This window comes from Scyliorhinus torazame, chromosome 6 (genome assembly GCF_047496885.1).
Source record: "Scyliorhinus torazame isolate Kashiwa2021f chromosome 6, sScyTor2.1, whole genome shotgun sequence".
Classification (NCBI taxonomy): Eukaryota; Metazoa; Chordata; class Chondrichthyes; order Carcharhiniformes; family Scyliorhinidae; genus Scyliorhinus; species Scyliorhinus torazame.
The window spans coordinates 72,833,689-72,848,020 of NC_092712.1; the positions used below are offsets into that span (position 1 = coordinate 72,833,689).

At 48.1% G+C, this 14,332-nt stretch overlaps 1 protein-coding gene across 12 annotated transcripts in view; it reads right to left on the reverse strand.

The window, feature by feature from the left end:
* LOC140424835 (cAMP-responsive element modulator) overlaps positions 1 to 14,332 on the reverse strand; it is a 197,273-nt gene that overhangs the window by 62,244 nt on the left and 120,697 nt on the right. For all 12 annotated transcript variants that reach the window (XR_011947702.1, XM_072508320.1, XM_072508315.1 and 9 more), the window contains one exon: positions 11,909 to 12,097. Coding sequence is in view for 11 of the 12 variants with exons in the window: in XM_072508320.1 (XP_072364421.1) it covers positions 11,909 to 12,097 (189 nt within the window). In the remaining variant the exon portion in view is untranslated. The remainder of the gene's footprint in view (positions 1 to 11,908; positions 12,098 to 14,332) is intronic.

The window sequence follows — 14,332 nt, forward strand, 5'->3', positions numbered from 1 at the left end:
TGAGCATGGGGAGAAAGCCATTCACCTGCTATCAAATGGGACTCTTTCGTTTGTCCTCAGTGAGGAATGCCTGGCTGAGTTCGCATTTATCTCATTTCCTGCACTGACAAGCTCAGCTCCCCAGTGCAGGAAGAGATCTGGGTGCCATTTTTAAATGACTTCCTAGTCCCTCGATCCCCACAGCGACCTCTGGACCTGCCAATGCCCCAACTTACCTGTTAGGGGGTCGTTGAGCCCCCCATCCCCACCCCACATCATAAGGATCCATCCCTGGGCCCGATCCCCGGCAAGAGCAACCAGCACCAATGCACCTTGGCACTGCCAGCCTGGCACCTTGGCAGTGCCACTGCCAGCCTGACAGTGCCACCTGGGCACCCCGGTAGTGCCAGAGCGATGCAACAAGGGTGCCTGGGTGGCAGTGTCAAAGTGCCAGCGGGAGCACCAGAGTACCATCCTGCCAAGGGCCCGACCACCCGGGGGGTCTCCAATGGCCTGGGAGACCCTCTTAGGTGCTGTTACGCCTGGTTCACATTTGTGTGGACCAGTGCTAAATGGAACCACAGAGAGATCTTCCAGGCACTGCCATTCGATCGGGCCCTACAATTTTATGGTGGCATTAAAAGAAAAGTACTAAGGGTGCTGCACATATATGTGAAGGAACGTTGTACACCACAGCTGTGCTTAGCGAGACATTGGTATAGTGGTATTGTCACTGGATTAGTAATCCAGAGACCCAGGGTAATGCTCTGGGAAACCGTGTTCGAATCCTACCAGGGCAGGTGGCAAAATTTGAATTCAATATAAATCTGGAATTAAAAGTCTAATGATGACTATGAAACCATTGTCGATTGTTGTAAAAACCCACATGATTCACTATTGTCCTTTAGGGAAGGAAATCTATCATCCCTACCTGTGACCTACATGTGACTCCAAATCCACAGCAATGCCATCTGAAATTAATGTTCAAGGGCAATTGAGGATAAGTAACATGGGAGCAGCTTGGCAAAACCACCAAGGCTGTGAGTGAACAAGACATAGAAGGGCCTTGTCGAATCACGAGGACGAGTTGGTCTCTTTGGAGGCTGAAATGCTACTTATGGGAGACAGAAACAAGGGCCTAAAAGCCAAAGTGGACTATATGGAGATCAGGTCAAGTGTATGAACCTCAGAGTGGTGGGCTTGCTGGAAGTAGAGGGCTTGAAGATAACTGTGAATTTCTTGCAAATGTTCTCTCGGCTGGTAGATGGAGAGGAAGTATTCGCTCCGCTAGAGTTGGATAGGGTGCATCAGGCCTCGCAATAGAGACCAAGTACAAATGAGCCACTGTGCGCAGTGATCGTAAGGTTTCACAATTACCAGAGGAAGGAGCGGGTCCTGGAAGGGCCAAGAAGTGTCAGAATATCGACTGGGATGGAAATATGGTGCGCATATACCAGGACATTGGGACTGAATTGGCGAAGTGGAGGGCAGCCTTTAACAGGGTGAAAGCGATGCTGTATAACAATGGTTTTGCGGTTCAGAGTGGTGTATCCAGCGAAGCTGAGAGTTACTTGGGTTCGGAGGACCATTGTTCCGACTGGCTGGAGCAGGCCAAGGCCTTTGTCGAGGAACAAGGACTGGGAGTGGTTGCGGAGGATTAGTGTGCGGATTTTTTCTTTCTGTGTAAGTTGAGCTGGGCTAATTGTAAATATTGCAATATTGTGGGTTATGATTGTTGTTGTCTTTGTGGCCTTTTTTTTGTTTTTCCAATTAAGGGGCAATTTAGCATGGCCAATTCACCTACCCTGCACATCTTTTTGGGTTGGAGGAGAGAAACCCACGCGGACACAGGGAGAATGTGCGAACTCCACACGTATAGTGCCCCGGGCTGGGATTGAACCTAAAGGCAGCAGTGCTAACCACTGAGCCCTTGTCGTTCGTCTTTGATGACAGTTGGGATTTTTTGTTTTATTTTTTCTCTTCAGATTAGATCCACGGGGGTGGTAGAACAAGGGGCTTTTGGATATGGTAACTGGAGGGAAAGAGAAACAGGTGTTAGGTTGGGGCTCGAATATGGGAGTAGGTGACATGGACATAGATTTTTTTTAAAAATATTTTTATTCTCCTTTTTCACATTTTCATCATATTTACAACAACAAATAATTAACAATAACAACAAATACAATGGCAATCCCAGAGCTAACAATTCCCTCATCCCACCCACCCTCTGACAGCTCCCAACATTTTGAATACAAACACCAATGAAAAAGATTCATCATTAATTTAAACTTTCCAAACTCCCCTCCCCAACCCCCGCCTAATGTTCCCCCAATACATGAAAATGCATGATGAACAAGGCCCACGAGTTGTAAAGCCCTTCATCCTCCCCCTCAACTCGAACTTTACCTTCTCGAGCGTGAAGAACTCCAGCAGGTCCCCCTGCACGCCGAGGTACAGGGCGGAGAAGCCAACCTCCACCCAACAGGATCCTCCTTCGGGCAATCAGCGAGGCAAAGGCTAAGACATCTGTCTCCAGAACCGCTTCCAACCCCGGCCGATCCGACACCCCGAATATGGCTTCTAGGGGATCTGATTCGAGTCTCACGTGCACTACCTTTGAGATTACCCGAAAGACCTCCCTCCAATACCCCTCCAGTTTTTGTTCGTACCAAAACACATGAACGTGTAGGTGCATGGGCGGGAGCGCCAGCGTGTACTAGCGTCATCCCAGCGCATGCGCAGGGGGGGAATCATCTCCGCGTCGGCCATCGCGGGGGACCACAGCAGCCGACGTGGAGGAATAGAGTGCCCTCACGGCACAGGCCCGCCCACATTTCGGAGGGCCCCGATTGCGGGCCAGGCCACCGTGGGGACACCTTCCAGGGCCAGATTCCACCCCCCCCCCCCCCCCCCCCCCCCCCGCCCCCGAGGACCTCGGAGGCCACCCACGCAGCAAGGTCCCTCCGGTAAGAACCTACTCTAATTTACGCCGGCGGGACAGGCCGGAAACGGGCGGCCAGTCGGCCCATCGTGGGCCAGAGAATCGCCGGGGAGGGGGGGGGGGGGGGCTGCCAGTGGCCGCTGACCAGCGCGGCGCGATTCTCACCCCCGCCAAATCCCCGGCGCCGGAGAATTCGTTAGCCGGCGGGGGCGGGATTCACGCCGCCCCCCCCCCCCCCCCCCCGTCGATTCTCCGACCCAGTGGGGGGGGTCGGAGAATCCCGCCCATAATCTTCTCCCAGAATAAACCCATAAATCGCCTTTCTCCAATCCCCCCACTGTCAATATATTTTCCAAGTGTTGGGGCCGGTGCAATCGGAAAGCTCTGTACTTCCTTTCTGGCAAAATTTCGGACCTGCATTTCCTAAACATCTGCCCCTGTCCCAACCCACATCCCTCCCTCCCCATCCAAAGCTCCTCCAACTTCTCAAACCAGCCTCCCAGAAATAAATCCTTTAATACCCTAACTCCCCTCTCCTTCCATCTCTGAATATTCCCATCCCATCTCCCTGGTTCAAATCAATGATTCCCACGAATCGGCATTTCCCTTGACCCCGCTGGCACAACTATCTCCAGATCTTGAGCATCGCCACTATCATCGGACTCCCTGAGTATTTCCCTGGGGCCACCGGGAGCGGCGCTGTTGCCAATGCCCTCATAGACTCTCCTCAATTCTAACCCACTGGGAGTCCCCCCCCCCCCCCCCCCCCCTTTAAACCAGCCCCGCACCTTCTCAGCATTCGCCACCCAGTAATACAACAAATTTGGGAGACCCAACCCCCCCTGACTGCTGTCCTCTCTGCAACAGCACCGTCTTACTTCTAGCCACCTATCCCCCCCCCAAATAAACAAGATAATCATCTTTTATACTTCCTTAAAAAAACACCTTTGATAAAAAGATTTGCAGGCACTGAAAAATGAAAAAAACGGTGGCAATACATTCATCTTAACTGCCTGCACCTGACCTGCCCGCGATAGAGGAAGGGAATCCCATCTTGCCAAATCCGCTTTCACCCTCCCCACCAAACTAGTGATATCATATCTACGGAGCTTTCATAGAATTTACAGTGCAGAAGGAGGCCATTCGGCCCATCGGGTCTGCGCCGGCTCTTGGAAAGAGCACCCTACCCAAGGTCCACACCTCCACCCTATCCCCATAACCCAGTAACCCCACCTGACACTAAGGGCAATTTTGGACACTAAGGGCAATTTATCATGGCCAATCCACCTAACCTGCACATCTTTGGACTGCGGGAGGAAACCGGAGCACCCAGAGGAAACCCATGCACACACGGGGAGGATGTGCAGACTCCGCACAGACAGTGACCCAAGCCGGAATCGAACCTGGGACCCTGACGCTGTGAAGCAATTGTGCTATCCACAATGCTACCGTGCTGCCTCACTACACTGCAGAGCTCCCCCACCCCTGCTCCCAGCCCTGGCCCAGACACGACAAACTACTCACTTTGGTCCAAATTTAGTTTATACCGAGAGAAAGACGTACTTGATTCCGATACATACAAAAGCAAGTCATCGGCGTACAAATATACCCTATGCTCCACCACTCCACCCCCCACCCCCCCACCACCACACACGCCCAAACATCTCAACACGATGGCCAAAGGCTCGAACGCACGCGCAAACAACAGGGGAGGGACATAGGACACCCCTGCCTGATCCTTCGATGTGGAGCAAAATACTCAGAATTCATATTATTCGTGCGGACACTCGCCCTCAGCTCCCTGTAAAGTAATTTTACCCAATCCACAAATCGTGGCCCAATCCCAAAATGCTCCTAAACCGCCATAAATACCTCCATTCTATCCGGTCAAACGCCTTCTTGGTGTCCAGTGCCACTACTACCTCTGTCTCCCTACCTTCCGCCGGTGCCACAACTACATTCAGAACCCTCCTAATGTTTGAAAAAAGCTGCCCCCCTCTTGCAAATCCCGTCTGATCTTCCCCTATCACCTTCGGGAGGCACTCCTCCAACCTACCCGCCGCCAACAACTTCGCCAACACCTTTGCAAATACATTCAAGAGTGATATGGGCCTATACGACCCACACTCTGTCGGATCCTTATCCTTATTGTGCAACAAGGAGACATGGACATGGAGGAGGGGATCGCAGGCCTTTGTTCTGGTTGTTTTGGGGAGTTGGACCTTAGGGGAAGGTGTGGACACCTTCCTAGTGCTAGGAGAAAGGCTAGTTCACGAAAGTGGTGTGTGGGAGGGGCTGCGACTTGTTGGGCCAGCCTGGGTCCCAGCCTGGCACTACAAGGTGCCCAGGAGGCACTGCCAAGGTGCCAAGCTGGCGTTTTTAGTGTGCTGGTGATCGGGCCAGGGACACCCCCGTACTGTGCTGGGGCTTTGGGGGGCAGGGAGTGTCGGGGTCAAGTCGGGGGGCCTTGGAGATCAGGTCACCATTGATCTCTCACTACATTGCGGAGTTCCGGCGAGCAGAGCTCTTCAATGCACTATGGGGCTATATGCAGCCTCAGCCACGCGTTCCCTCTGTGGGCCCCTTATCTAACCCGAGTGGTGTTCTATAGCTATGTATTTCTCGCCGCTGCGAGCACCAGGAAACACACGGCTAAACGCGCTCGCTATGGGACTTTGATCCCTTTTAGTAAAACTTTGCCCTAAATCTTGGATTAGGGTTTTGTATAGGGCCCCCATTGCGAGTGTCCATACTAATGCCTCTTAGTATGGACACTCGCAATGGGCTTCGGGTACTTCCAACTGACAGGGGTACAAGGCAGCGGTGCCCATTATCTCCATTGTTGTTTGCCTTAGCCATTGAGCCACTAGCCATTGAGCCAGTAGCCATTGCATTGAGGTTGTCTACCAGTTGCAGGGGGATACAGCGTGGAGAAGTGAACATGGGGTTTCCCTTTAGAGTGAACCCTCGGGGAGGGGAGCGGATCTGGAGAGGCTAGCATTTCATCTGGCCAGGACTAGTTTCCGATATCGGGGAATTTGGGTGGTGCATGATTGAGCCTTGCTCCATAAACTGAACTTGGCTAGTCTGGTGGATGGTGTGAAGGCTGATTTGAAGGGGTGGGATGCCCTTCTTCTGATTTTGGCGGAAAAAGTACAGACGGTGACAAACTCCCCAGGTTTCTGTTTCAGTGTCTCCCAGAATTTCATTCAAAGGCTTTCTTTGGTAGAGTCAATAAGTTAATATCTACTTTTGCATGGGCGAACAAGACCCCTCGGGTTCAGAGGGCATTTTTTGCAAAGGGATACAAAATCAGAGGGGTTGGTACTACCTAACCTGCTGTGTCATTAGTGGGCGGCAAACATTGAAAAGGTGCAGGAGAGGTTTACGTATTGGGATTCTATATGGGGGCGGTTGGAGGATGCTTTGTGCATAGGAATGAGTTTGAGGGCCCTTGTTACTGCTCCACTCCTGTTCTCTCCAGTGAAATTTTCATCAAGTTTAGCACACTGGGCTAAATAGCTGGCTTTTAAAACAGACCAACGCAGCAGCGCGAGTTCAATTCCTGCACCAGCCTCCCCGAACAGGTGCCGGAATGTGGCGACTTCAAACATTCATTTGAAGCCTACTTGTGACAATAAGCGATTTTCATCAGCCTCCCCGATTTTCACCAGCCTCCCCGAACAGGTGCCGGAATGTGGCGACTTCAAACATTCATTTGAAGCCTACTTGTGACAATAAGCGATTTTCATTTCATTTCATCAAGCTCAGTTGTAATAGTCTCTTGGATTCGATTGGATTTGTTTATTGTCACGGGTACTGAGGTACAGTGAAAAGTATTTTTCTGCGTGCAGCTCAACAGATCATTAAGTACATGGGAAGAAAAGAAAATACATAATCGGGCATCACAAGGTATACAATGTAACTACATAAGCACCGGCTCTTTGAGGATTTGGAATCAATTTAGGCAGCATTTTAAAATAAGCCCTATGTCATTGTTGCCACAGATTTGTAGAAACCATAGGTTTGTGCCGCCTGGGTTAGACTCAACATTCAGGGCACGGGAGGGGGAGGGATTCATGGAATCATAGAATTTACAGTGCAGGAGGCCACTCGGCCCATCGAGTCTGCACCGGCCCTTGTAAAGAGCATCCTACTTAAGCCCGTATCTCCATCCTATCCCTATAACCCAGTAACCCCACCAAAACTTTTTGGACACGGAGGGGAATTTAACATGGCCAATCCACCTAACCCGCACATCTTTGGACTATGGGAGGAAACCGGAGCACCCGGAGGAAGCCCACGCAGACACGGGGAGGAAGTGCAAACTCCACACAGTCACCCGAGGGCGGAATTGAACCCAGGTCCCTCGAGTTGTGAGGCAGTAGTGCTAACCACTGTGCCGCCCCAGTGGAGCGGTTTAGGGATTTGTTTCTGGAGGGCAGGTTTGCTGGCCTAGATCAGATTTTGGAGAAGTTCCAGCTCCAAAGTGGGAATGTATTCAGATACTTTCAGGTGCGCGGTTTTGAGCGTGAGGTGCTTCCTTTGCTTCCCCTGTTGCCGGTGCCCTCAACTTTGGAAAGGGTTCTGATCGTGGATGAGCTAAGGGAGGGGAGAATCTCAGACATATGGGCAGCTGTTGGCAATGGAGCAGGCATCACTGGAAGAAGTAAAGAGGAAGTGGGAGGATGAGCTGACTAGACCCTATAGTGTACCTTTTTAATAATATCTAAAGAAGTTGCAGTGGTGGTACTTTTAGAGTTGCATGTATCCGCCAACATTCCAATCTCATCTGTAAACATTGCTAAATCTGCCCCATCCAGCATTCGGCCGGGCCCACCAGAGATGGATGCAGAATGGTACACAGTCAAGAACAAGTTCTATACAGCAGCTCCAGACTATTAAATACAAACAATTGAGGTATAACAAGGTACAGCCTCTTGCTGATCAACATCAAATAGTCTTCTGAACTGAAAATTCAGTACACTTCCACTTTGAGCAGCCACTGAAGCCAGAACTGAGAGAAACAAAATGGATGCAGATTGTACTCAGTGACAAATTGCTGGACCAGGCCTATGTCAGGTGTCAAGTTGACCTCATCCTCACCAACCCAGCTGTTGCAGACAAACATTTACAACATCACTAGTCAGGTGATCCACATGCAAATGGTGTTATCTCCATAATGGAGACATCTCCATCAGATTGATGGATTTAGTTAGATCTGTTTGGAGAATGGTCACCAAGCTGCTCTTCAGGTTTGGTGTTAGGACTATTACTCTTTGCTAGGTCTATTAATGACCTGGACATAGATGTTGGGGACAGATTCAGCGAGTTCGCAGATGATTTTAAGACTTGTGCAAATGTCAGGACTGTAGATGTCACTCGACTACTTCAGGGGGATCTTCGTGCATTGGGAATTGGGCTCGTTACTGGCAAATAACATTTAATTTGGAAAAGTGCAGTGTTACACACATACATCCAGAAGCTAAAAGCATTAAAGCAAGTCAAAGCAAATTCTAATATGCGTATTGTTAAAGATTCATGAGCAATGGCATGAACCATTAGTTAAAGAAAATAAATAAAGTGTATTTATAAGACAAAGTGTATTCATCAGAGGCTGTTTGGCACAGGGCTAAATCGCTGGCTTTGAAAGCACACCAAGGCAGGCCAGCAGCACGGTTCAATTCCTGTAACAGCCTCCCCGAACAGGCGCCGGAATGTGGTGACTAGGGGCTTTTCACAGTAACTTCATTTGAAGCCTACTTGTGACAATAAGTGATTTTCATTTCATTTTCAAAAGGGTCTGATATTTTTCTATCATACTGTGGCATTTACAACATGTTAAGTAGGGTAGACTAAGGATAGATCTAGAAGCCCAAGATCAGGACATCAGTAGCCAATGTTAAGTGGTCATAGACCAATAAATAGAGAAAAGCTCTCCAGTTCAACCACATCCAGTTAAGAATGATAATAGACCAATCAGGCAACTAAATGGGAGGAGCATGCGATGTGAACGTTCCCACCTCAACTATAGCAGAGCCCAGCACAAAGAATCTTTTCAGCTCATTGTGCCTGTTGAATGATCCCATTTCAAGGGGCTGTTTAGCACAGGGCTAAATCGCTGGCTTTGAAAGCAGACCAAGGCAGGCCAGCAGCATGGTTCAATTCCTGTAACAGCCTCCCCGAACAGGCGCCGGAATGTGGCGACTAGGGACTTTTCACAGTAACTTCATTGAAGCCTACTTGTGACAATAAGCCATTTTCATTTCTCACAAGCCTGGAATTTATTCCCCTTTAAATTTTCATCTAATTTCCTTTTGGGAGTTATTATTGAATCTGCTTTCATTACCCATTCCATACCATAACACATTGCATAAATAAAAATACTCTCTGACTTTGCCTTTTCTGCCAACTACTTTAAATCTGTTTCCTCTGGTTGCTGGAAACAATTTCACCTTTTTAACTATCAAAATCCTTCATGATTTTGAACATCTCTATTAAATCTTCGCTAAATTTTCTCTGTACTAAGGAAAATAATTCATGTCATGTAGCCTCTTCAGTTAACATCCCACATCCCTGGAAACATTCTAGTCAGGCGATTTTAAAAAAGCAAGCATTAGATTTTATTTCTATAAGGATAGAGTTGAAAAGTAGGGAAGTTATGCTGCACTGTACTGAACCTAAGTTAGGCCAGATTTTAAGAATACTGTGTGGAGTTCTGGTTGCTATAGTATAAAAAGCATATAGAGGCACTGGAGAAGGTGCAGAAAGAATTTACAAGAATTATATCAGTAAAACGAGGGTGCACACATCTGGAAAGAACAGACAGACTGGCTCTCTTCTCTTTTGAAAAAGACTGGGACGTGACCTAATACAGGGGCAGTAGGGTAGCACAGTGGTTAGCACAGTTGCTTCGCAGTGCCAGGGTCCCAGGTTCGATTCCCAGCTTGGGTCATTGTCTGTACGGAGTCTGCACATTCTCCCCGTGTCTGCGTGTGTTTCCTCCGGGTGCTCCGGTTTCCTCCTACAGTCCAAAGATTAGGTTTGGTTAGGTGGATTGGCCATGCTAAATTGCCCTTAGTGTCCAAAATTGCCCTCAGTGCTGGGTGGGGTTACTGGGTTATGGGGATAGGGTGGAGGTGTGGTCTTGAGTAGGGTGCTCTTTCCAAGAGCCGGTGCAGACTCGATGGGCCGAATGGCCTCCTTCTGCACTGTAAATTCTATGTCATCTATGTAAAGTGGGATAACGTGGATCTCACTACCACAGGGTTCGTGGAGGTTTGATAGTATAGGCGCATTTAAAGGGAAACTAGGAAAGCATATGAGAAAGAAGCAAATAAATGGTAATGATAGTAGATTGAGAGGAGGCATGAGTGGGGCAGAAACATCGGTAGGACTGAATGGGCCGAATGGCCGGTTTCTGTGCCATATGTACTATGCAATCTTCTCTGCACCCTCTCTCCGAGGCTGTTGTGCTTTCATGCCAACAGTTGGAATTACTTGGCCTTCAACAGAGTTCCCTACCAGCATAAATGCCAGAGACCAGCCAATTCGATTCCCTCCATCTGTCATTAGAAGCAGCGGAAATGCTCCTTCCTCTCTCAGGCAATTTAATATTCCTCTCTGCTAACTTCATACACCTCTCTCCTTCTCTGCTGACTTCATGCATATCGCTCTCTCAATAAATGAGGCATTTATACTAGTGCATACTTAAAAATTGTAGAGTTACCTCCTATTGACTTCAGAAGAGCAGCAAAGAAAAAATTATAAGCATTTGACTGTGAGACAACGATGTAATCTTTTTGAAAGTTATGGTTAAAACGTGGTACTGTTTACCGGCAGGTGGTGGAATTCCCGCGGCTACTGCCACACACAGTACAGGGGTGAAGACAGGTATGTTAGGTGCTCAGAGAGCCCAGCAAACCACACCCATATGTTCTGGGCATGCCCAGCGCTGGAGGAATTTTGGAAGGGCGTAGCGAGGACAGTGTCGAGGGTGGTAGGATCCAGGGTCAAACCGGGCTGGGGGCTCGCAATATTTGGGGTGGCAGAGGAGCCGTGAGTGCAGGAGGCGAAAGAGGCCGGAATTCTGGCCTTTGCGTCCCTGGTAGCCCGGCGAAGGATTCTTCAGTGGAAAGATGCGAGGCCCCCAAGCGTGGAATCCTGGATCAGTGATATGGCAGGGTTCATTAAATTGGAGAGGGTGAAATTCGCCTTGAGAGGATCGGTACAAGGGTTCTTTAGGCGGTGGCAACCGTTCTTAGACTTCCTGGCAGAACGATAGACATTGGTCAATGGCAGCAGCAGCTCGGGGGGGGCGGGGGGTTTACTTTATTTTTGTTTTTGTTATTTACACTGAAGGGTCTGAGGGGGGTGTATTTACCTGTTGTGTTAAGTCGGGGTGTTAATGTTAATTTATTATTTATGTACGGGGCGGGGTATGGGGGGGTTGCTTTTCTAGATTGTGTTTTGTACTTAACCCTGTTGGGTTCTTTTTTTCATTTTGTTATTGATATTTTATGAAAACCTTTAATAAAAATTATTTTCAACAAAAAAACGTGGTACTGTACTGTTTACATGATACAAATTTTGATTCCATTCCCAAATACAGACCAATACAAATTCATATTAACTGTGAAATTGTTGAACAAAAAAATGCTTTGCCATTTTTTTCCAAGCAGTCACACAAAGCTTGCTTGGCGTATGATAGAATTTCTTTGGACCAGCTTTTCCTCCATCCTATTGATACTAACTTGCCCGACTCAATGGGCCGAATGGCCTCCATCTGCACTTTAGGGGTTCTATGGATTTTTGTGTCATCTGCTATTTTTCTAAATTACAGCAATGAAGAATACTTGTAGTTTTTCTGATAAAGCCTTTCCTTTTCTGTCAGACCATCAGCTCTCAACAAAACCCTTTAGGTTTTCAATGCTTTTCTTCTAAACACTACTGCAATATCACCTTGTCAAATAAATCTACTTCGCATACCTTGAACAACGACTTGGCTGCCTGGAACAAAGAACTGTTGTGTCCCATCACTTGACTGTGTAGCATATTGCACAATGGTTGCCCCAGGCTGAGGCGTTCCAGCATTTGTCATTGTAAGTGTCTGTAGTCCCTGTACACCGTCAGCTCCTGGATTTGCAATCTGGATAGTTCCACCTTGAGCAATGGCAACTAAAAAGAAAAGATCAAAGTAGGTTAAAATGTCAGACAAGGTATAGAATTTGTTTTTCCAAAAAATATTATCTTGATGACATGACAGAGAAATTGTGAAGAGAAACTACCTTGACAAACTGGAGTACTGAACTACATAGATTTTATGATCATTTTGAAGTTAATCAAATGTTTAAAAAGCATTCATATTGGGTTTCTCACTGATGAATCTTATGCGGTGGCAATTTTTCATTTTGGCAATGCAAAGTTAATGACAACCTGATGCTGTGCCACAACTTTGCAATTTAGAAATGAAACTAAAAGTTTACAAAGTAAAGTTTTAACACTGAAATGAGTGAAAAGGTTCAAAAGGCACCGTGATTATACATATCCTTTAAAAAAATTAGCTGGGCTTCCGGTGGCAGCCGTGGAGTGAGTGGTCGCATATTTGGCAGCTCCCACTCTTGGTGGTCTTTTGTGGCCTTTAAGCCAGTTTGTCGGAGGAATTTTGGAAGAAAAAGGTGCAGAAGAGAGTGCCCCTAGTTTATGGAGCTGCGGTCCAGAAGTGCCCGAAAAAAAACAACTTGTTGGTTGAGGGGAGCGAGAAGCAGACAGCACACGCGGAGATGGCAGATGAGCAGGGTCTGGCCCCGTCGGCTCAGGTACCAATGGACCAGTTGCTGAGCTTCCTGAATGAGAAGTTCACCCAACTGCGGAAGGAAAGTGCGGAGGGCCTGGCCCGGGCGGTGGACTCGATCAACGCGGTGGTTGACCGCGTGGAGATGAGGCCCAGGGATAGGCGATCAAGAGGCTGGAAGAGCAGGCGTGGAGCAGGAGGACCAGTCCACCTCGATGGCAGCAGTGATTGGGTTGATGTGTAACCAGCAGAAGCGACTGATGGAGAACGTGGAGCACCTGGAGAATCGTTCACGGAGGCAGAACATTCGGATCGTGGGTCTGCCGGAGGGAATTGAAGGATTAGATACGGGTACATACGTCGGGAAGATGCTAGAGAAGCTGCTTGGGGAAGGTGCATTCGACCGACCTTTGGGAGGTGGGTCGAGCCCGCATGGCACTGATGCGCAAATCTCACGGGTGTGAACCGCCGAGGGCGATGGTGGTGCAATTGCATCGGTTCCTGAATAAGGAATGTGTCATGAGATGGGCTAGGCAGACGAGGCACTGCACTTGGGAAGTTGTCGAGATTCGGGTGTACCAGGACCAGGCGAAGAGGAAGGCGAACTTTAATAACGTCAAGTCGGCGCTGTACAAGAAGGGTGTAAAGTTTGGATTACTGTACCCGGCCCGCCTATGGATGACCTATTTGGGTCAGGAGTTGTACTTTGGCTCGGCGGAGGAGGCAGCGGACTTTATGAAGGAGAATGGACTGGCAGGAGAAGGAGGACCTTGAACTTTGATTGAGATCTGAACTATATTGTGAAAAACTTTGGGTTTTGTTATATTACCATGTGTAATATAGTATATTACTGTTTTGAACCAGCCGAGTTGATGAAATGAACAAGTCTTCTCGTAAAGATAAACTAATTTATTGAATAATATAAATAATATTTGTGAGTCCTTTTTACTTAATACTCAACTAATAAAGAAATAAAATACAGTAAAGAAAACTAACAAACTATGCAATGTATTAATGAAATAACTTATAACGTCTCTCTCTCTAGCTATTCCATGTATTGTCTGTTCACTCTCCTGAAGCACACTCTCCCAGAAAGAGCAGGAAAGTCCTTTTTATATCACCTGATAGTGAAACATCTCGTGTTGAATTGACTACTAGTTTACATACATTGATCATGTAATATTGATATACAGAGATCACTACAGGTTTATGTTGTTTGGAATTTTTTTATTCCATTTTATTCTCCGTTTTCTGGTTCTGGTTTGAGTTAGGCCGGTATACGGTGCTTTGTTAAGGGATGAGGGGTGGGCCTTTGTGTTCGGACCTTGGGAGGGATTGTTTGTTTGTTTTTACTTCTTGCCTTTGTTTTGACTTTTGCACTAAGAGCGGGGTAGGGGAATCTGTGGGGGGTAGGATGCTCAACGCCATAGGCGGGGGCTGCCAGGCAAGCTGGGGAGGCTAGTTCACGGAAGCAAAGTGGGGGGTGAGTTGAAGATCGATGTGGGGGGGGGGGGGGGGGGGGGGTGGCAGGGAGGGGGAGTGGAGGGCTGGACGGGTGGGGACGGGGACGCCGACTTTCAAAATGGAGGAGGAGGATTGATGACGGTAGATGCCCGAGG